Here is a 26,671-nt window from a genome sequence, read left to right as displayed (position 1 = left end):
AACTGTTGATTGGCAACATCAAACAGAGGAATGTATTATTAAAAATAAAAATACAGATTTACCATACAGTGCTAGAAAACGCAAATTCCTCAAAAACAGATGAAATAGAAAATCGCAAAATCAAATATATATCAAACATCGGCTCAGTACTTCTACCAGCTTACGTTAAACATATGTCTGCTATTCATCAACAATTACAGGGAGCCCTTCCCTTTGATCATGATGAACTACGCTCTGTTGAGTGCAAAATAACAATAATATAGCTTTTTTGTGTATGTGCGTGTTAACTGTACTATATCAAAAGTACCTGCTACGTTTACATAAAATCGTAGAAGTTGCGCGTTCAACTAAGTTTTATTACTTATAAAATGCAATATATATTCTTTAGAGACATAAAATACACAATGTACAGAACGAACAAAGAAACAAAGTGAAGTCGTCAGCTCCCAGTTTCTTTCTTGCACATTCATTCATATTGCTTCCCCTACCAATGCTGCCAACATAATCGGTAATACGACCTTTTGCTACGTCGTTTATGTACTATACCAAAACAACCGAAACGTTGGTTTGGTAGAGCGCAACTCTAGTGTTGAGATATTCACTTTCCGAAATCTCAAGGTCAGCTCTCTATACCACTGCGAATGAAAGGCTTCAGTACCCGAAACTCTGTATGAGATGGCTTCCAAGATGCTGTCCGACTATTACAAAACACAGCGAATAGGCGTCGCCTTAATGTTTCTCCAGCGCTACCATGATGGAGGAGAGGATTTTTTAAACAAAACTGTCACAGAGGAAGAAACATGTGTATTTCGAAAATTAAGAAACAGAAGAGCGACAGCGGATGCGTTCTCATTCCCCGAGTAAGCGAAAGAAGTACAAGTGAACCTTCTCCATCAGAAAGTTACTGTGTTCTGGGACCGAAAAGAAGTTTCGTTGACGGAAAACATGGAACGTCACGACCATGTCTCTTACAACGCGACTCTCCGATGTCTACGAAGAGCAGTTACGAACACAAGAAGAGGAATGTTGGCTTGGGGCATTGTGATCCTTCATGACAGTGTTGGGACTCAGTCTGAAGCTGCAACAAACATGCTCCTTAAGCGTTTCCGACAAGTGTGTTATCACCCACCATACAGCCTGGACTTTGTTCCCTCTTATTTTCATCTCTTTGCTCACATGAAAACGCTGGCTATGAGAACAGCATTTTAGCACAGACAACGAACTGCAGATTAGGGTAAAGAATTGGCTGAAACCGTAGGCGGCTGCCTTCTAGGAGGAGAGTATTAGAAAGTTGGTACCACGTTACGACAGATATCTAAGTCGGGAGTGGTAATATGCAATGAAGTAGTTGGAAGGTGTAGCTAAATGTTTCAAATAAAACACTTTATTTTTTTGAGGTTTCCATTCCGCGAGAAAAAAAAAAAAAAATGGTCCCGTATTCAGCCACTGGCGTAAACACAACAAGCAGTCAGACTGCCCATTCTGACCATCGAAACGTTTGCATTAATATCACACTCAAAGGGCCAACTGTATAAAACAGATGATCTTACATTAGCAGCAAAAATTGAACTCGAACCAACGTAAACTCTGAAATCTGCGTTACATAAACATTAACGTCAGATTATTACGCAGTAAACTATGGTCAACGTTGGGATAGGAAAATTTTGGGAATCAAAACAGTTTCAACCGAACTGGTAAGATTAAAAACGGAAAGATTCCACGTTTGGGTGAAAGTAAACTGTGACAGCCATTCACGTTAAGGGTAAATACAGCTAGAGTGTTAATACAAGAAAACTTTCCGATGCTGCTAATGAATTTTGTAGGCTAGCGGTCGCGAAGAGAAAGAAGGAGAAAGAGAACATTTCTGGAATATTTTCGTTCTTGGTCTCAGTTTCCTCTCACGAGATCACGATTTTTATCAAAGACTATTTTACGCTATCCTGACTGAATATATTCAAGCGGTCTACATAACGAACTGATACATAAAGCCAAGAAGACATCACCAGCATTGGAAAATCATTTTCAGTCAGGACGTAGACTAAGCAACTTCAAGACACGGAGCTACGCAAAGAGATTTTTCGCAAAAGAAAATATAAACATTTTACGTGTATTCAAGTAAAGAAGGTTTGTGTCACTTGTCATGGCACTGATCGTTTGATTAGCGATGACTTTAAACTGTACATGGGTGGTGGGGTTGCACTTCCTACTATTAGTGCGTATGACGAGAAAATACTGAAGAAGAAGAAGAAGAAGAAGAAGAAGAACTTGCAAAAACGTCCGTTATCTCTTGATGACTGCGCGAGCGGGGAGACACAGTGGTTAGTACAATGGACTCCCATTCTGGAGGACGACGGTTCAAATCCGCATCCCGCCATCCAGATTTAGGTTTTCCGTTATTTCCCTAAATCGTTCCAAGCAAATGCCAGGATGGTTCCTTTGAAAGGGCAAGGGCTATTTCCCTTCCAATCCTTCAAAAATTCAGTGCTTGTGCTCTGTCTCGATGTCCACGGGACGTTAAACCCTAATCTTTCTTCCTTCTTGATAACGGCAAAGACTTGTATCGGAGTTGCTCTGATCCCCTTCCATTGTAGCCGAGGAAAATGACTAATATGCCGTCAGTTCCTTTTTTGTGACGTAGACTTGCTATTATATCTTCGAATTCTTATTCGAACAGTTATTTTAAGAAGGTTTGTGTAACCTAAGTGTATATAATATTTATGTTCCCTGTGCACCTCCTGGAAACAAATCTGGGCGGTTACCATCATGATTCTGTATTTTCATCAACTGAGTTCAAGAAGGAAAGGATCCCAACACCTTTTCCTCTGTTTCTGAACGGAACCTGTACAATATTTGAATACCAGTATGCTGTCACTGTCTCTTTTGTTATTTGGATTAACTTTGTAAATTGGGATTTCTGATTTAGTCTACTAAAGATAATTTTTTCGCGTTTCCTGAAAGTTACATTGCATTGAATGTGTCCCTTCTTAATATCTCTGAAAGAATTGCTATCGTCAGTTCACAAACAAGTGACGCTGCAAAAGAACAGATTTCGTTTCGCGCAAGTACGTGAGAAAACAAATAACGAAGAAGCTGTTTATGCTCTCACACTGCTGAAATTCGAAATAATTTTTCCGGTCCGTTGTGTTAAGTTAAGGAGAATAACAGAGACGTAAGTCCTGCGTGCAGGTAATAGTTGCTCACATAACAAATCTTGGAGATATTCATAAGTGATGTGGAAAGTTCTCAAGAAATGGCTCTGAGCACTATGGAACTCAACTTCTGTGGTCATCAGTCCCCTAGAACTTAGAACGACTTAAACCTAACTAACCTGAAGACATCACACACACCCATGTCCGAGGTAGGATTCGAACCCGCGACCGTAGCAGTCACGCGGTTCCAGACTGAAGCGCCTAGAACCGCACGGCCACACAGGCCGGCTGGAAAGTTTTAAGATATTTCATACGCACTCCGTAGAAGGAAATTCGAACTATTTCCAGTGAACATTTAAGTGCATGGAATTCGGCAGCGGCCAATAATGACTGAACATCTCTTAAAAAATTGCTGTATAGGTTTCAATAGCAGTAATTAAGCAACAAGCATTAGACCGCTCGGCAAACCGGGCGGGCCGAAACTTTCTTAGTATGACGAAGGTCTAATAATTTATACCCCTAATTTTGTAGGCTTCTGAAGACGACACATTAGTTGTTTGAAATCGGTCAAGTGAAATAAAAATATCTGTGAAACTGAAGACTGACTGAATTTTATTCTGAAATAGTAAGTGTGTGTGTGTGTGTGTGTGTGTGTGTGTGTGTGTGTGTGTGTCGGCAAAGAAATGTTTATTGGCCAAGTATTAATCGATATTAGATCTCGATACTGCAGTGGTTACATATTGGACTTCACATATATATATGTGTGTGTGTGTGTGTGTGTGTGTGTGTGTGTGTGTGTGTGTGTGGTTCAATTCCAGAATATTCAGAGGATTTTTTTAAATTTTTTTTTGCTTGTATCCCTTCTTTTGCATTTGCCAATGTTTCTTAATATGTAAAATGCCAAGCTGCGTCATGGTTTAGTCTTCTAAGTCTGGATGGGTAAGTCCAGTTAAAGGCCTGAGCGAGGACCATGCTTATCACTGTGGCAGTCAAATCAATCTTTGGGTTGCTCAACGCTAATGAAAACTTCTGCCGCTCTCTGCGACGATAGTTTCTTTAGTGGTGTATAAAAACGGCTTTAGAACATACAGCTATGGAAACTTTTGTTCACACAGAAAACCAAGTAAATCCATGGCCAACAACCTGTAATATGTATGTTTTCGGTATGCTCGGTAAACTTGTGAAGTCTGACGTGTCGCTACGGTCGTCTACACAGCTTGTGTTCGCAGTCAATTCGGTAGCGCTAACACGCGCCTAACAACGTGTAGCCCTGAATTATCAGCTGCCGAACGATGTATTCTCTACGAAATTAGTTATAAAGACATTTACAACAGCACTACGTTCTAAAAACACATCGCGTTAATACGTCACGCGCCCTTTCCTAACTTTCTGGACCACTGTCTTCAAAGGCCGTAAGTGCCAAGAATAGTATCGCTTTTTTCGTTTGTTTTTGTGTGTTCTATTTCGATGTTTTTCGGCTATAGAGAAGTTTCTTGAAGAAGTCTGGAAGTTTCTTCCACATGTTTTCCACTACCTTTACAACACTAAACCTTTAACAATAAACACCATGTATCTAAGATGTGGGATTAATACCTGCTGTCGAAGCGCAATAATTGCAAGGGTTTTTGCTTCAGCAGCCAAGCTTGCATCGTCCTAATTTAGATCAACACTGAACCTCTTTACTTGATCCAAGCTTAGTGTTACACAATGCAGGGAATTTGTGAACTGGATTCGTGGCCATCTCCGGTCAGTGACGTTTATACAATCGGCCCCTAAATCTGTCATTCCATTATTTCATTGACGCCATTTGTACTCTTTACACGTCTACTGATATTTCGAACGCATGCTTTCGATCGGATTATAAAGAAATGGACACACATTTCGCCTCGAATTTCGAAACATTTAGAGACCAGTTCCTCAACCATAAATTTATTCGGCTGAAAAAACCAAACAAAGCTTTATCGTCATTGGATCCACACGATTTAAATGCGTAACGTATTTCGGTGCAATACCTGCAATTAAGAGTTTGGCTCTGAGCACTATGCGACTTAACTTCTGTGGCCATTAGTCGCCTAGAACTTAGAACTAATTAAACCTAAGGACATCACACACATCCATGCCCGAGGCAGGATTCGAACCTGCGACCGTAGCGGTCGCTCGGTTCTGTTCTAGACTGTAGCGCCTAGAACCGCACGGCCACTCCGACCGGTAATTAAGAGTTTCCATATATTTCTTTTCTATACACTAAGTACATCCATCCGTTGCACAGGCAGCATCTGCTGAAGCTTTGATTCTTTTGCTTCCTCCTCTACCTAGATTCTATGTAAATACGACAGCAGAAACATATACTATACTCTGTTAATGTGTTCGTGATAATGAGTTCTCTCTTAACGCTAATATACGAGTCCATCAGCACGCACACTTTCGTCGTTTCTGTCAACAGGTCAACCTTCTCCACAAGCAGCGTAATAACGTAGGACATAAAACGATGAAGACAAAACAAAATCGAAGGCGAGAGATTCGATTTCAGAAACGATGTTTTGCTTGACATTCTTCATGTTTTGCCCTGAGGGGGTGAGGGGATACCAACGTTTTTGAACAATGTTCCGGCAACGGAAAATATCTTTACTAACAGACTACGTTACTGATGGAATGAATATAGTTACCGTCAATACTCGTGAGAGAGCAAAAAGTCATTTTAGATAAACGAAGCATGATGTTTAAAGGTATTACAAGACTTCCATGCATACGAATGAAATCACAGCACCCCACTTAAAAAAATGCTGCGGGAATACCGCTGATCTCTAGCTAACTAACGATCGTTATGCTAATGAAGAGTTTACCACTTATCTTCATCTCTGCCGCTGGGATCAGATAACGTGGCCTCTTTCATCCTCACTTACCTGGAACAAAAATGAAAAAGCCAGTATAAGTAACACTATCCTCATTACTAAGAATAAAGGAATGAGTGTAATAGTAAAGTTGCACAGAAAAAAACGATCGAAGACTGTGTGTAGCAATAGCTATATATACTACACAAATAAATATTTACCATGTATGTGGAAAAGTAAACTACGAAGATTCACCTCTTTTGAACCTACACAAGAAGCGGCGGATATTTATCACACACCACGGCGTTCATTTTTTATTACACAAGAATCTACTTCGACTTAGTCGTTAAGCCGCCAACCACGTATTCAGATTTCATTAAAATCTTGCAGGTTCAGTCCTATCCCCTGCTGCTCTCGCTCGCTCGCGCCCACACACACACACACACACACACACACACACACACACACACACACAGAGAGAGAGAGAGAGAGAGAGAGAGAGAGAGAGAGAGAGAGAGAGAACAACGTGTGTGGATCTTGTCTTAATACCTTCACGTTCACCTCTCGTGATATGTTACCCGATCTTTATTTTTTAAAATCGAGGACGTGCCTCTCTTGAGACGACCACACCCGTACTAAAAGCATATCGCGTTTATTCACGAGAACGGGCACAGAGTATCTAACTAGTTACAAAACTGACACAGAAACAAATGTAATTGTCTTTACTGCCGCGTGAAAGCAGCCCCGATGAAAGTGTGTGATCGGGGGGGGGTCGAGACAGCCCGAGGCAAACCTCTCGGTTTCATTTATCCGCGCCGACGCGCGTGTCTCAGCATACGAGCGTTTTTATAAATGCATACACGTCATGTACCGCCGGTTAATACTGTTTCCTATCTCTATGTGCGTATACGGAGAGAAACGAGCCACGCACGCTACGGCCGCAGCGAGCGATCGATAACAAACGTGGACTGAGTGAAAGGGGAACGGCGGGGAGGCACCGGTAGTGATAAATAATTGAACATTAGCACACAAAGGGTGAAGTTAGATGGATCAACTACAGGCAGCTGCCAGACTGGGAGTAGGTCCTAAGTCACAATTCACAACCTGGCGAGATGCCAGCAAGGACTACTTCAGTCATCGCGAAAGGGAGAATCACGTATTTCGTCAAGTAAAAAGCAATGTGACACAACCAGGAAGTACCGATCCCATCAGGTGGCTTCAATTAAATGCTTTACTCTCAATATCAGCACCAAACCAATATCGTCAAGTCTAGAAACCTAATTATAAAACAAAATTGTTCAAATGGCCCTGAGCACTATGGGACTTAAACGCTGAGGTCATCAGTCCACTAGACTTAGAACTACTTAAACCTAACTAACCTAAGTACATCACACAAATCCATGCCCGAGGCAGGATTCGAACCTGTGACCGTAGCGGTCGCGCGGTTTCAGACTGTAGCGCCTAGAAGCGTTCGGCCACTCCGGTCGGCTTATAAAACAAGGAAACTAGTGTGTAAACCGTAGCTCTTTATAATTGTCGAAAACTCAGATCAGTTAATAAATTCATCAACAGGCAATCGTTGGCCAGACACCATTATAATGGGCAAATCCGCTTTAACCCAAACTGTCAACTAATGCTTGCTGCCTAAGACGAGGCAAATCAGACTTCTTGTGAATCAGGTACAAAAGACAATGGAAAGAACGTCATTCACGGTGATCTGGCAACAGAATGTAGCAGCAGAGTTAAACTATTGCAGCTGGTGATTTTGTGCTGCCAAGTATAACGGTAATTGTGCACGTGTGTGCTTTAGTGTGAGTATGTTCCAGAGAGTCGAATATCAGAGAAAACATTCAGTCTCTCAAACCGATTTCTGAGCTCTCGAGGGAACGAAAATGTACTTCGGCACCAGATTAAGTATACAACAATCAAAATTCTACTTCTGACGTCTACACACACAGCACACATAATCACCTAGAACTCCCACTTTCACTAATTATATACTTAATCGTACACTGACTGCACCCTTTCACCGTCTCCCCCTAATACGTTCCGATGGTATTAAAAAAGTTCTGTCATTCATTACTACTTGCTTTGGTACGAATGTAACAATTTATTGAAGTGCACGGGCTTTTCTTGTAGGTCAACATCCCACATATCAAATGTAACACTACGCATAAATAATTTCTAAAGAGTCACTGGAGTAGGCAATGTCAAGTCTCCTACAACATTTAGTGACATCTGAATATTTACACTGTAACTAAAAAAAAGTCTTCTCCAAATGGTTCAAATGGCTCTGAGCACTATGGGACTTAACTTCTGAGGTCATCAGTCGCCTAGAACTTAGAACTACTTAAACCTAACTAACCTAAGGACATCACACACATCCATGCCCGAGGCAGGATTCGAACCAGCGACCGTAGCGGTCGCTCGGTTCCAGACTGTAGCGCCTAGAACCGCACGGCCACTCCGGCCGACCAGTCTTCTCCGAAATATGAAATGAAACAGGAAAAACAAACAACGACGAAGTAAGAGATATAGATTGAAATTTGTATGTCTTACAATCAGTTCAGTATTTTAAATGGTATGTGAATAAGGAGTTGGTAAGCCAGGCGACAAATTTTGTGGAAAAGAAAATGTCATGCAAGATGGATGGGAAGTTGAAGTACGCTGAAAGCGTTGAGTAAGTAGGGCGAAGAAGTGGGGCTTGTGAAGAAGAGTTGTGTGAAAAAAATGAAACAAGCCAAGAGGACTGTAAAAAAAAGCCCATGAAGTGAATGGAGAGGAAGCAGAAAAAATGAGATGAGAAACATTACTGGAAAAACGTAAGGAGGACAGTAAAGGGAAAAAAATGAGGAATAGGAAATGTGGAAAAGAGAGAAAAAGCATTGTTACCGAAACCAACAGAAAAGTAATACTGTTGAAAACGAGGTAAAAGGGAAGTCACTGAAGAAAGGAAGGATCCAACGTGGATGCGGACGAAGGTCCAAATGGAGAAAAGAGTAAATGCGAGAAGAGAAAGGGGATAAACTGGAAAATGGGAGGGAAAGTTGGTGGGTTGGGTAGGGCAAGAAGAAGTGGATTTTGTGGAGAAATGAGTGGTATTTGGTGAAATAATTGGAAGGAAAATCGAGGTACAATAACGAGGAAGAGGATAATGAACGAGTAGATACAGTAGGGCCTCCCTGTGGGGGCAGATAGTACGCCCCTCGGCCAGTCCCGTAGGGAGTGCAGACTATCGTCCAGCGCTCCGGGGCTGCTGGAAGGGCCCGGCGCGGTGGCAGGTGGTGCGTAATGTATTCAGAGTGTCCAGCGGCCCCAGGGCGGCGGCCGCGCGCGCCCATGCGTGACGCCCCTCCGACATCTCGCGGCCAGGCGCACGCAGCGCCCCACAGGCAAGCCTCCCGCTAACCGCCTACTCTACACTAATCCCAACGGGCCTCCAGTCCTGCGTAGAGGGCACAGCCAAGTCTAACACCGAACGGAGGAAGCTGCTTGTGCCAGTTCAATGACCGCATTCCTTTTTCGACGGAAGCATGGGAACGCGATTACCCACAAGCCAGCAAGCATTATAAAAACTTGTACGACAGCATCTTGGTAGGACAACGCTTTTTGTTTATAATGCAACGTACGTCGTTTTTCGATGTTACTTCACGAGATGCGCCAGCACATTCATACTCTGGTAGTAGTAACTAACTGAATATGGTGTTTATAACTAAGTCGTCGTTACAATTTCGTTTTCTTTGTGTATAGTGTAAGTCAGAACAAATACTGGAAATGAGACGTTTCAGATGACGCCTAGCGTCGATAGAAAACGTCGTTTGCCTTTTGTTACAGGCAAAATGTTTATCTAAGACGAATTTTCTGAATACAAACGATAGACCAGTCCCATGCTACTTTGTGACATATCACCAGAAAAAATGTGCAGTACAATGAAATAATTTTGCAACCACATTCAAGTGCTTTATGTGGATACTGCCTGCAAAATGTGTTACGAATAGAGATGGCAGTAAAGAAGCAGTAACTTTATACGACTTGCCTGACGCTGCAGTTTTACGACAGTAACAGCGAAAATGTAGTATTGTGATTATTTTTTTTTCTTTTATTATTTTGTGGGGGGGGGGGGGCATTAGAGAGTAGTAGTTTCGATAAGCTTTGAAATTATGCGTAAAGCTCGTTGGAAGACGCTAAGTGCTGTTATTTTCAAATACTCGTTAATTATAGTCTGGATAATTCGCGCACTGCGAGTTACACTGCCTCAAGACATATACGCAGTTTCTAACTTCAATGCTTAACTTACTGCGTTAAACCTCTACAGCAGGAATGTACAGACTTCCTACCACCGCGGGCCTCAAACCCATCTCTTTGACTACGTAAGGACCACAAGTTCAAAAATATCGTGCTGTCAGCCAAGTTGTTATTTCAGAGTAGGATCCCCTGCCCCGATGCCAGCTACAATGGGCTCAAAAGAACAGCTCTCTCCACTTCGGAAGGGAATGAAAAACGAGCATAAAAAAACTGACAAGTGCAAATAGGACTCGCACCCCGAGGGTTCCAGTTAGGCATATGGACCGTTCATTCATCCCGGGAATACAGAATATCTACGATTTTTGGCTGTTATCTATATCGATACTGGCAAGATATCAATGCCTGGCATTCCAAGATTTTCGAGAACATTTCAATTTTGTGTTTAAATTTTTGTCTAGTTTTTTGGCATTCGCTATTGTAATTTTTCATTTATTTCACTAATTTTGGAGTTATATTAACATGCTATGCTAATTGGCTAGCGCAGATGCGTTCACTTCGACTGCTCTCGTCCCTGTTACAATTGCTGGTAACATTTGACGGGAGTCTCCAGAAAAGAAAACAGTACAACCGGCCATAGCGCTATTACTGTTACACAGATGTCGAACTGTTCATTGGAATGCTTCAGCGAATATTTTACGGGATATTGGAACTCCATCTCAAACAATTGGAAGTGCAATCCTGCACCCGTCACCAGTATTAGTTTGCTCTGGAAGATTACAGAGGCTGAATGTGTCGTAGACGTAGACTGTCAGCGAATGAGTAGTTCATAAAAGACTGCGATGCTAACGCCGGCGTGGTGCCGTAGACAGGCGGCATTAATGGGTATCACCGCTACACTGCAAAGGCATCGTTTTCCCAGCAGCAGGGGATTTCAGTCCATCGGAGCTCTGCCAACTAGCACGAAATATTTGTAATTTATATACACAAACCTTCCTCGTGAACCACTACCTATTACTGAAAAAAAGATCAAAATCCCTTAAGTAGTTCCTGAGATTTTTTTATGGGTTACGTATGCAATCTACGTTTGTACTGGCAAAATATATTTTTATGCGATATAATAACAAATAAAGTTTTATACTTTACTTTTACTGTGAAACCTTGCTTCTTGCCAAATTTCATGTGTCTAGATCAACAGGAGGCATCCTATAGGCTGTGATGAGTGAATCTGCGAATATCAAAAAATGGGCATATTTTCTTAATTGCATTTACTTACAAGCTTAAAATTTGTATGCTCCCAAGGGACCAGAGACCTTAGTATATGGCATACATTTCAACATGATTTGTAGACCCGTTCCTAAGAAAAACGGTTCTTGCCATTAGGGGGGACAGGTAGAAACAAAGTGATCCTATCCGTTGTTACCGAAGTACGGAAACCTAAAAACGAAAAATTTACAAGAAAGAACCGTGAGGAACGGGCCGTCATCAGGTCAAGGGCGGGCTGCGGTCTGTGCATCCCTACCTCTTAAGTAGTAGATTATGACAGCACTTTAAATCTTTAAATTCCGTCAATAATTATAAGAACTACTGAAAATCAAATTTTGTTGCCCCTGGACGGCAGTACTCCAGCAGCGACCGAGTGGCACAGGTGAGTGGCAGTAGCGAGGCGCAGGGCAGTACAGGCGATTTTCAAGTTTTCGTAGAACGCAGTAAACTGATATCTGTACACGGCTTGCTCTCTATCTATTGATAAGGACAACAGACACTGAAATATCGGCAGACGTGCGCCAGCCTGGCTCCTCCTCATTCTAGCTGTCGGAATAACGTGACTACACTAACCTAGACGAGCTACATGCCATAAATTTAATACGTTCGAAATACTATTTTGTAGTTTTACCAAATACACATTTAGGTAAGACAAGAATGCTCTATTTCTCCTTCCAATTGAAAGATCAACTGGTTTTCAGCGATCTGCACAGCCCTAAAGCTATTTTCTGGAAGCCACTTATAATTTACAAAATTTTCTATGAGCAAAAGAACAAAGCGTTTTATCTATATGACAAATACTGTATGCTCTGTTTGACAATTAATACACAATTTGCAATTACCTGATTAACAGTTATGTCAATTAAAAAGATACTTAAATTCCTTTCCTTCTTTCCGATCCCTTGTAACCAGCCAATTCATGGTACGAAACCTCCGCAATTTCTCGGAGAACCAACCGTACTTGCGTATATACTATTATTACAATGGGGTCGCCACTCCCAAAGGGATTGCCACCCAACCCCCCACCCCTCCCCACCCACGAGAAGAATTCGTGTGCCCATCTGTCAGCGTCTGCCAACGGCCTTGCCGCGGTGGTAACACCGTTTCCCGGGAGATCACCGATGTTAAGAGCTGTCGGGCTTCGCTAGCACTTGGATGGGTCACCGTCCGGGTCTGCCAAGCGCTGTTGGTAAACGGGGCGCACACGTCGCGGTGCTGTTGGCAACAAGGGTGCATTCTTAGGCCAACTGGGAAACTAGTTGACTGAGAAGTAGCGGCTCTGATCACGAAAACTGCCAGCGGCCGGGAGACTGGTATGCTGACCACATGCCCCTCCATCCGCATCCAGTGACGCCTAACGGCTGAGCATGACACGGGTCTTCAGAGGCCTGTTCGGACGGAGAGTTCTGTCTGTGTCTAGTGTATTTACCATGTTCAAACGCGACAAGGTTTCCAAACAGTTTGCGCATCGTATAACTAATTCGCGCCGTGGGAACCAGCCTAGCATTTATTTAGAGGGATGAAAAAAACGCCCGAAAAGACCTCCAGGCTGGCCGGCACAGAGGTATCCATCATTAATCCGCGATATGGATTCGATCCGGGGCCAACGCATCCTCCCATGTGTCGAAAGACAGCCCTTTAATGCGCTTTCTTTTTTTATCTAATTTTGTTCGTTTTCGTTCGTTGTATCTGCTCTGGGCGGACGTCGAAAGACACCCGTTTCAGATATATATAGAGGGCAGAGCTGCCCTCTGACCAAACACGCTGAGTTATCGCGCCGGCGTGCGCTCGGCTATGCGGGAAGCTTGAAAACACAAGGTGTTTATAAATTAATTATACAAAAGTAACTTTTAATTGTGGAAAGGGTAAATCACTTACAGATACAGCACTGAATGCCGTTATCTTCAGTTTTATTCCCGCCGAATACTATCCGTTCCTGCCGCTCCCGCTAGGTGGTTCTAACAGTCATCATGGAATCGTATGACGGTGCAGAGTGTTCGCATTGTAGTTTAAAAAAATGGTTCAAATGGCTCTAAGCACTATGGGACTTAACATCTGAGGTCATCATTCCCCTAGACTTAGAACTACTTAAACCTAACTAACCTAAGGACATCACACACACCCATGTCCGAGACAGGATTCGAACCTGCGACCGTAGCAGCAGCGCGGTTCCGGACTGAAGTGCCTAGAACCGCTCGGCCACAGCGGCTGGCCATTGTAGTTTCTGAATCCAAATCCGCTATTACGGTTCCGAGGCAATTCAGGACAAAATACTGCAAAGCACCGTATCGAAGACAAACATATTAATTGATAGAATCGTTCCACCGAAGAGGGCTGTATATCACACAGGGCGCCAGGTCAAGATCGACCAGCAGTTATTGAAGCAGCAATTGAAGAAGTTCGACTGTCTTACAAATGATAGCCACATTGAAAAACTGTAAACAAAACTTAAAGATATGGAACATTCAGAGTTGGATTAAACATTTATTTAAGTTATGTACGTTTTTCACAACTGAATGTTACTTTTGTACAATTTATAAACACCCTTCCGTGAAATTTAGGAATGGAGATGTCAATCTTGCTGAACGCGCAGGAAATTTTCGTTGTTCACAGGTTTCGGGGTTCCTGATGTATTATACTAGTGCAAAAGTATTTCTATGGAGGTTCAGGTGCTTTCAGTTGCAGAAACTAGTGTGATGGACAGCTACAGGTGAACGTACGGCATGGTTTCCACTGAAGCAGTACAATATGTGATACATGATGCGACGCTTAACACAAAGCAGAACCAACTCGCATCGGTGGAATGTGCTTGAAGCGACTTAACTGGTACACACTGAAACGACAGCGATATAAAACCGATACAATTCTCTGTTGTGTCTCCGAGCACAACATGGCATGCTGGTTGCTCCATGCACTGTATCGTATGATACACGGAGAGGGAAATTTCAGGCCATTTGATGTTCCCGCAATGCTACATCCATCTCTGAAGTTAGTTTCTCAGTAAAACTACTTTTCACAGAAAAATTTAATAATCACAGCACTGACATTCGATCGTGTTCTCCACTATGCAATATTTCTCGTTCTATTTTGAGAAAACTATTCGTATTTTTAGTCTTAACACAGCTTGATAATGAACTGAAGAGATTTTCTTTTCGCTAATCCCATAGCTATTGGTGATTTTCGTTTCGCTATTCCCATAGGTATTGTGATACTTCGAAATTAAGTAAAACACAGCGCATATTTTGAAAAGTTTGCGACGAAAACTGTAGTAAGTGGCCAGTTCACACTTTGAGCATGTTAGGTCATACAATGCTGACTACCAAATGTAGCTAACTTATCGAAAGACTGCAAGAAGAACCATACCTCCTTCCATTCTCGAATAACTACGTAAAATGTTTGGAAGTTTTGGGTGACGTGCCAGGCAGCGACGCACCACACGCGAGGTTATACTACCGCCCACTGCGTCTAGTTGCTGGTCGTATCGCTCCCGCGGGGACACGGAGTGTCGCACGGATAAGGGTCGCGTCGCGCGGCCTTTACTGCAATGTGTATCGCGTATCGTACCGCATTAGCGAGAACCGCGCCAAACTGAACTTCGTGGGTGGAGTGCGATTACGCATCGAAAGCCTGCCGACGAGCTTGAACAGTTAATTCCGAAATTCTGGAAAATTCCTCCGCAGTGACGGCAGAGAATAAGCCGAGATGGTTATCTTTAACAACCTTGACGCCGGATGAAAATTACTCCCGCATTCAGCCAAGGACAGTGTGGCGGCACTGCCGTTCACGGGAATGCTGCGAGGTGAACTCACAGCAACGGAATGCGACGCGGAAACGAGAAGGAGAGTTGTTATCAGATGCAGCACGTTCACGCAGAGTCGGCCACCTTGCAATCACTTTCGACTCCACAACCTAGATCATTTTTTGTTATACCTTCCTCTTTAATGGTGCAAAAGCGTGGAGCCCTACGTCAACCTACAACTACATCATACTCCGCAAGCCGCCTAATGGTGTGTGGCGGAGGGTACTTTCGGTACCACTATCTGATCCCCCCAACCCTGTTCCACTCGCAAATAGTGCGTGGGAAGGCTCGACGAAGCTTCACACAGCAAGTCGCTGACACATGCGAAAAAAAAAAGAAAGCCAGAACTCAGAAGTTCATGTGAGGCGTAAATGAGTGGGAATCAACGCCCCAGGGAAAGGGATGGCTTCATCAACGCCCTTTATGCCACCACTACGGCCTTTTCGTGCCGCTTCTGAGTGGCACTTAGAGAGTATTTTCGCAGCACCTATACAACGATATTAATTAACAAGGAGAGGTTCCCGGTAGTGGGGCCGCCTTCTTGAAACAATCCATATGGTGATGTACGCTAAGGTCCAAGGAATCACACCCTGCAGTCATTCACGACCCTCATTTGCGAGTAATCGACGAAAGAAAAAAAAAATCGAAATTTCGCGTGGTGCTCTACAGATTAAAGATTGTAGCAATTTACAGACGGGTTGCATAGTGTAGTGGTTAAGATGCTGACTTTACATCCGAAAGGTTGGCAGTTCGAATTTTGTCAGGTACATTGAATTTTTTTTTTATGTTTAAATCTATGTCGGAATTGCTTTGATTATTATTTTTATTTAGTTAATTGGTTTAAATGTAATTTTTCTATTCATTTGTCACGGCATATTAATTCTATGAAATACATCATTTGCTCTCATTTTTCTTCGTATCGGTTTTTTTCCACTTGGAATCCTTGTTCGTGTGTTAATTGCTTCCATTTTGTCATCTGACATTGTCTTCCATGTTATTTCACTCATTATCTCTATTTCTCATTTTGCTTGAATTTCATTTTACTTATAGCCCCGGCTTTCGTTTAGATTGCCGTCCGTAGTGCAATTAGAACATATGTTTTAAATGTTTGTATGACGATTATCATCCAAAAAGATGTACATCTTGTAACGAAAGATACGTTCTTGACATCACTGCACAGTCAATACAGATTCTTTCATCTTTCGTTTTTTAACAGACAGGTATTTTCACATGTTTAACCACTATGGTGCGTAAATAAAGTAAACAGATTCACATGCACAACGGTTCCACGTGGAAAAAGAATGACTGGGAGAAAAAAATAGGGGCAATTTGAAGAAGTTAAAGTGTTGATTAAAATGATGTGACAAATGAAAGAAAGTGCGCTTAAACCAATTAACTGAATGAAAATAATGATCAAAGTCATTTTGATAAAGATTTAAAAATAATAAAAAATTCATTGTACCTGACAAGATCCGAAGCGACAAACTTTTGCATGTGAGGCCAGTTGTCTAGCCATTAACCTACGCAACCAGTCTCTAAACTTATTTTTACACCTACAGAACACCAAGCGTAATTCCAATTTATTTGTTTTTTCCATCCCACCAGGCGAATGGTGGCACACTGTAATTCGTTGCACCTTAACCTACATCTTCGTAAAGATTGTTTCAAAAAGTCGATCTCACCCCTAGGGTGTACTCCTTGAAGTACAATACGTACTGTAAGTTTTTATGAGTTAAAAAGGACTTTAACGACAGAGGCAAAATGGAAGACCTCATTGCATTGTTGAACAAGAATGTTCAAGAAACAAAATAATTAAGGAAGACACAGTTGATACATTAAGAACACAAGACTTTCCTGCTACGAACAAATCTAACCAACTACCAGTTTTAACGCTACGAGGCCTGGATTGTTTTCCTCAGCCCCTCATCAGAAGACCGCGTGATTTCAACATCGCCGTTCTGACCTCAATCGTAGAGGCGTTAATAGAAAGGGTTAAATGTGGGTAAGAGGGCGTGTGACGACCTGCCCCACGCGTGACACGTGCACCGTGGCTCTGGGTAGAACTGTGGTGAAATTTGGTGTCATTGTGACATTAAACCACCTTACATCTCACATTAACTTGTGAGCTGTGGCCTGTTTTTGCGTGTGACGACACCTTGCTGTTTGAAGCGTCGCCAGCCCGAGGGTGAAGTCGCAGGGTGCCGCGCTTTCACACCATTAGAGACGAATGACGTACGCACCTTTCTGCTAAATTGAAGACAGTTATGAGATTTCGAAAAAGTTATCCTTTTTGCCGCGATTCTTGTATCTAAATCCTCTGTAACAGAAAGGTAATGCTGTCATAAAACCCAACTGATACGCTAATATCTGAAAGCGCTGAATGTAATGTGCAGTTTCTAGTGTTGCATTTTTTAACTGTCCTTTCCTTTTGTTCTTAGCAGGAAAGCCCAGTGTTCTTACGATATCAGTAGTGTCTTCCACAATGACTTTGTTCCTTAAACATACTTAACGGTTACACAATGCAATAAGGTCTTTCACTTTGCTGCTGTCATAAAATTGCTTTTTTAACTGACAGTGCTAATTAATATATTTCTATACAGTGAAAATACTGCCTCATCCTAAATGACGAAAGAACGTACTATCGCGGTACACGGGTATTTGTTGGTTCTTTTTTTATGCGGTATTTAGTAAAAATAAATATCTATTAAATACTGCAGTATTATTTACTTTGTTAAATATTGTGGGCCAGCATGAGACTTTGAAATAACTCAATGCCACGATAACGAACGTACGGACCTCGGCTATTCCGAAGTACGTACCGAATAATATATTAAACACAACGCGCGACTCATCGCCTTCTAATAGATACTTCGCGTGAGCGCTGCTATTTTGAAATGAAAATGTGTGTGCTTTTACGCAACCTGTAATAATGCGGTTCTCAGGGGTCTATTGGTCGTTCTTTACTAAACTCCATATAGTAACTGAGATATTGTTATGCTCGTTGAATGGAATATTTTTCATTATTTATTATTCCTTATTTGCAAGGAAAAACTGGAGAGAATCTCATATGCCGTTAAGCGGCCAAACTTAACACACTGAACTCATTCAGTATTCTAAATATTAATAAATGAAATTATTTTTACTCTGCTAACTCTGTAACTATTGGAAGATCAAAATAAAGAAATCTCTCACATTTACGTTTAATATTATGACATGAATTTCTAATTATAAAATATCGTCAGCGTAATGGCCGACCAAATGCTGCTAGGGGAGATGAGCCCCCTGCAACACGAAGCTCTGAAAATAAATTTGTTAATTATAATTACTGATTACTATCGTGAGAAGTTCCCACTAAATCAATAATACTTTCTCATAACAATTATATTTTGCTAAATTACAGCCAAACTTACATTAAATACCAGACTGCTATACAATGGTGGCCTTCTGATAGACGAAACAAAATAGGAGAGAGAGTCCAATAAGATAATAGTCTCTGGTCATGTTCATTTTCATTACACAGAGATTATAGACAATAAATGTTCTTTGTTAATCACATCGCTGTTTGTGAGCTTTGGTGGTAATAATTACACTTTTTAATATTTATTATACATCGCGCACACGTACGCAGTCTTGAAATAATTTATAGTTCACATGTCACACAAGCAAAAGCCATTTCTTTTTTAATATTAAATGACATTACAAAAATATGTACATTGGATTTTTGGTCTGGCCCTTACTTTTCTTTTAAGCGAATATTACTTTTTGTCAACAGGCATTTAGACATTGGCCAATCGTCTGGGGTTCGATCCCAGGTCTTTTCCATAATTTCTTTTTCTTGTCCTTTAGCGCTTCTTTCATCTCTGGCAAAATCCGTTAATGACAAAAACGCTAATATGTGCCGTGCGGAAGAACCTACGATAAAGGCATCGTACAACTAGCAGCTTCAGCGATTTCAGATCTTGGAGGAGGCCAAGGGCATACCGTCTTCAACAGGAACAAGCAATGTGTTATTTAGCTAACAGCCTTGCCGCAGTGGTCACTCCGGTTCCCGTCACATCACCGAAGTTAAGCGCTGTCGAATTTGGTTAGCACTAAGATGGGTGACCGTTCGTGTATGCCGAGCGCTGCTTGCAAGTATGGTGCACCCCGCCCTTATGAAGCCAGTTGAGGAGCTGCTCGACTGAGAAGTAGCGGCTCCGGTTTCGCAAACTGGCAAAATATATATTTCGTTGCCCTAACAAGGAGACGGCACCTATTCGATATCACCCATTTCCTCCAGATTTGCAGGATTTCGCCAGAAATACAAGTGACATAAGTGGAAGCAAAAAAGCATTTTTAGCGCGACTCAGACGTGCCGTTTGTCATCTCCGTTAGTACAGCTTGAACAAGCTGTTTTTAATTTTTTTACGTTACTTACACTGCAGCTAAACCGTAATGTTGCTAAATATATTGTATTTATTAATATTTTCATAGAAGTCACCAAGAGGAAAATCAAAGGAAAGGCAGAAGCAAATGTGACATTGCAAACAAACTTTCAGGAAGTGAATGCCAGGCGTTCACAAGAACTTCGCATGTAATATTACTATTATTATATACTTGTTTTGTAAATAAAACCGCCTTTTCTCGCTGCAACTTATTTCTCCCAGACGCGTTTCGCCTTTTTCGTACTCTACGGCGTCTTCCGATTGTTATTTCTATTATTTCACAGATGGTAATTTACACCTACTGGGGTGAAACTTATTGCAAGCAGTAATTTTTTCGGCATCTTACATATGTCACAAATGCCGCATATTTACTGTTTAGTGTTATTTTAAAGTTTGCATTGAAAAACAAATGTTGTTTACATTCATAATAGGTTCTTATCCACTTTGGCAGCAAACCAAGCCAGACATTGGCGAGGATGGTTGGTGACGTACAATGAAATGTATTTTGATGTAGCTTTCTTGGGATATGATATCTTTTCCTTTCTCGGTGAAATAAGGGCGGTTTTTAATCTTTTTGATCAAATTCTTTACCTGACGATGAAGACATAGGATTCCTCTCACTGAGTGCTTTTGAGAGGAATCAATATCGTACGATGGCAATTCATCATCACCGGCCGCTATGGCCGAGCGGTTCTAGGCGCTTCCGTGTGGAACCGCGCGACCACTGCGGTCGCAGGTTCGAATCCTGCCTCGGGCATGGACGTGTGTGATGTCCTTAGGTTAGTTAGGTTTAAGTACTTTTAAGTGCTATGGGACTGATGATCTCAGATGTTAAGTCCCATAGTGGTCAGAGCCATTTGAACCCATTCATCATCTTGAAATAGCTCTAATTACAATTGTGGATTCGTTTGTCCTCCCCAGGAACCAATTAACAGTTATTCTTCAGGCAAATTTCAGGCATTATCTATTACCCTGGACAACGCAGCAGCCGAAGGCGTTCACTTAACGATCGAGAGCAGCGGTATTTTCAAACAGTTACCAGTGCTGAAAGACAAGCTAAAAGACAAGCAACACTAAGTGAAATAACTGCACAGAAATCGATGTGGATGTACGACGAACGTATCCATTAGGACAATGCGGCGAAATATGGCGTTAATGGATATGGCAGCACCGACCAAAGCGAGTGTCTTTGTTAACAGCACGACATCTCCTGCACCGCCTTTCCTAGACTCATGACCATATCGGTTGGATGTTTAACGACTGGAAAGCTGTTGACTGGTCACATGAGCCCCATTTCAGTTGGTAAGATGGTAGAACAGACCCCACGATGCCACGGAGCCAACCTACGAACAAGTAACTGCGCAAGCTCATGGTGGCTCCATAATGGTGTGGGTTGTGTTTACGTGGAATGGACTGGGTCCAACTGAACCAACTGAGACTACGTGCAGCCTTTCATGGACTTTATGTTCCCAGACAACGATGGAATTTTAATGGGTGACAATGCGCTGTGTCACTGGGCCACAATTGTTCGTAAATGGTTTGAAGAACATTCCAGACAGTTCGGCTGAATGATTTGACCACCCATATCGCCCGACATGAGCCCCAGCGAACACTTATGGAAACATAATCGAGAGGTCAATTCTTGCACAAAATCCTGCTCCAGCAACAGTTTCGCAATTATTGACGGCTACAGACGCAGCAGAGCTCAATATTTCTGTTACGGACTTGCTGCGACTTTTTGAGTCTATGGTACGTCGAGTTGCTGCACTACGCTGGACAGGTGGTGGTCCGACACGGTATTGGGAGGTATCCCATGGCTTTTGACGCCTCAGTGTAGCCCATTACTCGGCCGACACACGGCCAAAATGGTGTTTTTTGCCCAAAGTCTTGGCTATCTGAAGCTCCCACTTTTGTCGTTTTCATTTTTCGCAAAACCCTGCATATACCATAAATGTGGACGTAATTCTTGTTGTAGAGTACGCACGGTCCCATTGTGAGATAGGAAAAGCTTAGCTCAGCGCCAGAGTTTGTGGATCGATAACCACCTAGGCCGCAGGCACCAACGAGGAGACGATTCAGCGAGGGCGCAGCAGTCTCTCATTTCCCGCCGAGTCTGGTTGTTTTGAGTGTCCCCTGCCGGTAGGACAGAAGCGGAACACGCGCCGGCAGCTCGCCCGGAACATGTGGCTCTAATTGGCCCTCGCGCCTGTTTAATAAACAGACGGCCGTCGCCCCCGGCGCTTCGCTCGGTGTCTCTGTCCCTACTCCCCCTCTCCACGCCCAGCCGCAGACACTTAACGCCCGGCATGAGCAAACATTTGTCCTCGCGTATGACAGCCCAAATGGCCACAGGCGGTGGCGGGAGGAATGGGAGGACTCCCAAAAATTCGGGGTATGTCTGAGGAGATGCGCCAACTGATGCAGCACGCCAGCCGTGATATCACTGAACAAATTTCTAATACTATCCGTGCTGTAACTGGTGGCTATCAACTGCATAAAAAAAATCAAAAGAACTGTAAAATAGAGACTGTCGGCACTACTAGTTTTTAACAATAAAAAGCCAACTAACGACAGCCAATGTTTTAGTCCGAACGTTGGTCGCCAACGCATTCGCTCCTCATCCTCGACAAACGAGAGGGTTGTGGGCAATGGATTCTGACAGGTGGAATCGCTGTTGGCTCTTGCAACTAGTCGGCGTTGTTCCCATTTTGTTACTGTTCTAATGCGGCGTTTTACAAGCTATTTCATCGGTCAATATTATGAGGAAAGAAGAGGATTTAGCAGTTGTTGCATTCGCAGTGTTGTTTATGTTAAAGTAAGAAACGACGCTGACTGCTTTTAAGAATCTGGGTACAGCACTGCGGGACAACATTAATGACGTCCTTAAAGATGAATTTAATATGAGCTATTTCATAATTTTTCCGAATGAAAGCTACAGATGTCAATACAGATTCCTTTTCCACATCGTGCACATTTCACTTATTTCCCTCCCAGCGTCTAATCTTTTAGATTTGGTTTTATAATAGCAGTTCTTAGGCTCCCACAAACATTCACGTTCGTGATAAAACTTGATCAGCTCCAATACTGCTGGTATCAGGTTGGTATCCCACCGCTATCCAGGGCGTCTCCAGACACTTCATCTTGGGCCACCGGAGCTACTTTCGAAGCGGAATAATTATACGCGATTCGGGTCGAAGACGTGTCTGGAGATGCCCCAGTCAGCGGTGGGGTAACAGTCTGATTGTAGCCCGCCATACGGCCCGACAACCAGGTGTGATGGTTTCAGGTGCGATTCTTTTCATAACACGACGTCCTGCATGCAAGCAATTCTGGGCTTATATTTCAGCAAGATAATGCCCGCCTGCACACAGCTAAGGTCGCCAGATCTCTCCCCAACTGAGAGCGTTTGCAGCACTATGGCCAAGGCTCTCCGATCACCTCGAGATTTTGTGATTTATCACGCCAATTGGACACAATCAGGCACAATATCCCTCAGGAGGACATCTAACAACTCTGCCAATCAATGCCAAGCCGAGTAATTGCTTGCATAATGGTCACTGGTGGATAAACTCGTTCTGCCTTTCTCAATTTGTGAAGCTCTTTCTTCTGAATAAATCATCCTATTTTCCTAATACTCAATTCACTTGTTTGTCGCTACATGTACGTCAGATCCACACATTTCCGTCCCATTCGCATAATTCCTTCGTGATATGTCTCTTTTTCTTCTTGGAGTGTGTGTTCGTTTTGAAGTGCCGTTTCGACAAGTTCATTATTTCACGCCAGAAACGAAACACTATCCATACTAGACGACGGAAGTCCCTGACAATTCAATAGAATTTCATCCAGCGTAAAGGTTGTGCCCAGTGTCCTACGGGGCAAATGGAATTGTTTGTACTGAAGACATTGAAGGCTTTTAAATAATGAATTATACAAAAATACCTAGGAAGAAATTGAGCTAAAGAAGAAAATAACTGAAAAATCTTTCATCAGAACAATGCGCGTCTGCTCTCAATCGTGTTTTGGCAATGGATGAAATGAGCAATTTGTGATACGAATAGTGAAGAAACCACCACCTGTTTTGAGTCATCAGTCTTCTGACTGGCTTGTACGGCCCGCCAAGAATTCCTCTCATTCGCCAACTTCTCCATCTCGGAATAGCAATTGCGTCCAACGTCCTCTGTTATTTGTTTGATATATTCCAATCTCTGTATTATCCTACATGGTCCACAGCCCGTTCAATTATCCCTTCTTCTTGCCAGTCTTTCCCCACGTGATACTTTTACTGCCAGGTCTGTGGGGAACCTCATTTCTTACCAGTCCACCCAATTTTCAACGTTCTTCTGCAGCACCATACCTCAAACTCTTCGAAGCTCTTCTTGTCCGGTTTACTCGCTGTCCATGAGTCACTTCCACATAATGCTGTGGTTAAAGCGTACATTCTCAAAAAAGTTTTCCTCACACCATGGGCAATGTATGGCTCCAATAGACTACTTTTACCTAGGAATGCACTCTTTGTCTTTGCTAGCCTTCTTTCTATGTCCTCCTCGCTCTTTCCGCCATGTGCCACATTGCTTCCAAGTATTCTTTGATTTCTTCTTCTTCCGCCACATTCATCGTATTTGGGAGCCTCTGGCTTCCATCAATTTCAAAAATAAAATAACATGTTCCCGAAAATACCTCAGTCCAATGAATACTATATTTGACATCCCAGGATCGTATCTCTCGGAAAAAATGTAGTTACCGGAGAAAAAACAATATAAAAACTAAAAAAGTGCATCGACCTTAAAGGGTACTACGTGGCGAAAGAGTGTATTTTTGATCTGCCATACGGACAACTTTTCGCTTTGATTTGCTAAGTTGTTAGAAATACACTAATTGTTTTATTGAAGATGCTTAAAACAAATTATATGAGCTGGCCCACCACTAGAATACGAGAAACACGAGTAAATAAAATCACAGCTTAGTAAGAGAGCAAAATATTTACTGCTTTTTGTGTGTATAATTCGAGACCCACCAACTAGAAAGCCTGTGAATAAGCCCATGCGGGGTCCCAGAGACCGAATGCAAAAAGAAAGTGTTACAGTTAATATGAGGGATTGAAGGAAATCCATGAAAATATTTTCTTTTCTCTCGTTTCATCGGCTGCGAGGTTGTGGGGAACAGCAGGTAAATGATCTGTTTTTAATACTCTATAATCTCTGTTACGTTGCTGGGCGTATTATTTGTTAAGATGCTGTCATTTCATACAAAGAAACAGTGGAACTGAAATACTAGCATTCAAATCGGTATTAGTCACGAGGGAGTGTCCCGGTCGCTGTTGGAAGGTTTCCCGGTCGCTGTCCCGCTATTAAGGCGAGAGCGTGACGTAAAACGCGTCACGAGCAACTTTACTGCTCTCGCGGGCAGCCGAGTTACACAATCAGAGCTACAGGTGCGACCCTGGCCGCTGGCTCGCTGCCCTCGCCACTTGCAAAGTAGCCGCGGAACCACTCACGAACAGCGCCTTGCCGAGATTCACGTCCGCGGCTGCCCAGTGTAAACACAGCCCGCGCGCTGAGATCGAGAGTTCTGTGGTGTTTACGAGCTACCAGCGCCGTAAAGTAGTTACCATTGTTAGTTAGCCACGACTTGAAGCGGAGCACGACCGCCCTCTACGCCTTGCACAGTGTTCAACGCATATACTACGACTAGAAGAAGAAGAAGAAGAAGAAAGCACTACGTGTGGCACTAATGGACATAACTCACGATGTAAACTGCAATATTATTTCGTGAAACAACGGTATTATATGAGAACCAGGCTGTTATGCGATACAGAATGTTGTTGGTACACAGCAGCAACCAGCAACAGTCCGGTTTTTTGTTTTGTTTATTAAAGGTCAGATGCTGGTTTCAGATTCATACGTTCATCGTCAGGCGGTTTACATGCTTTTATCATGACGCATGGGCGTTGGTCGTAAGATGAGTCGCCCTAGAATAAACAGACATTCACAGTTTATATAGTCTGACGGTGAAATGAATCTTCATTTCTCGCGACATTTTACTTGATCCATAAAATTGAGGAAATTCAACCGTAACCGAACTTTGTCTGCTGTTAATGTTTTGGCTGTAAACTATTCGGCCATTGGAAAGAGTCGGAAAGAGTAATGGTAAAGCTTCTTTAACTTTTGTTGTCCTGTCGTCATCAGTTGAGTATGATATTATGTGGATAATTTTCAGGTTAGGTCAGTTTATACACACCTGAATAAACGATAATTATCATGCCGTATGCATTCCGCTTTTATTTTTTGAAAGGCATCAGTCGCAAGTTTTGTAGATGCTGCTCTATATGTGGTCTTCTGATCCAGTAATCATAAATACATAAATCAATAATAAACATCATTGGTCTTCCCAAATAACAAAATTCATCTACTAATTTTAGAGTGTCATTTCCTTATCTGGTATCTTCTGCATCCACGTCGACGACGACGACGACGACATTCTGTTATCCTTTTTGTACTTCCCAATGGCAACATCTTCCAGAATAGACTCCAGCTGCAGACGTGAATGGGGGTAGGGGGCTATTTTAGTACGGAATATTTTTACGCAAGAGGAAGCCATCACCATTTTGTACAGCTGCACTTCCTCGGGAAGTATAACGACAGTAATTTGCCTTTGCTTTCAACTATCCTCAGTGCCTATATAGTAGGGTCATATTGATTAAAGTTACAAGGTCAGCTCAGTCAATCATCCAAATTGCTGCCCTACATCTAGTGAAAATAGTCTGCTCTTCTTCGGGAACCATGTTAGTCCTGCGTATGCACAGACACCCCTCAGGCGTAGCTGCGCGATATGGTGACATTTATAGTTGACACTTTCTAGGCACCCCGTCCGGCACAACCCGTCGTTCGTCCCTAATATCTGGGCCATTTTGAGATTCTGACTGTTTACTAGAGGCCGGCGGCTTTCAAGAACGCCAATCCC

General features: G+C 42.6%; 2 protein-coding genes across 3 annotated transcripts in view; one reads left to right on the top strand and one right to left on the bottom strand.

The window, feature by feature from the left end:
• LOC126418437 (Golgi-associated PDZ and coiled-coil motif-containing protein-like) overlaps window positions 1-26,671 on the bottom strand; it is a 489,842-nt gene that overhangs the window by 334,774 nt on the left and 128,397 nt on the right. Inside the window, exon 3 of one of the 2 annotated variants that reach the window (XM_050085196.1) lies at window positions 5,986-6,052. The exons of the other annotated variant lie outside the window; for it this stretch is intronic. Coding sequence (XP_049941153.1) covers window positions 6,020-6,052 — 33 coding nt within the window. The 3' untranslated portion in view covers window positions 5,986-6,019. Of the gene's footprint in view, window positions 1-5,985; window positions 6,053-26,671 lie in introns of those variants that run through there. 2 annotated transcript variants of the gene reach the window in all.
• Window positions 1-26,671, top strand: part of LOC126418436 (uncharacterized) — a 225,943-nt gene that overhangs the window by 120,341 nt on the left and 78,931 nt on the right. The window lies entirely within an intron of this gene.

The sequence above is a fragment of the Schistocerca serialis genome, chromosome 9 (genome assembly GCF_023864345.2).
Source record: "Schistocerca serialis cubense isolate TAMUIC-IGC-003099 chromosome 9, iqSchSeri2.2, whole genome shotgun sequence".
Classification (NCBI taxonomy): domain Eukaryota; kingdom Metazoa; phylum Arthropoda; class Insecta; order Orthoptera; family Acrididae; genus Schistocerca; species Schistocerca serialis.
Note: the sequence above shows the minus strand (reverse complement) of the source record. Positions and strands in the feature narration are given on the sequence as shown.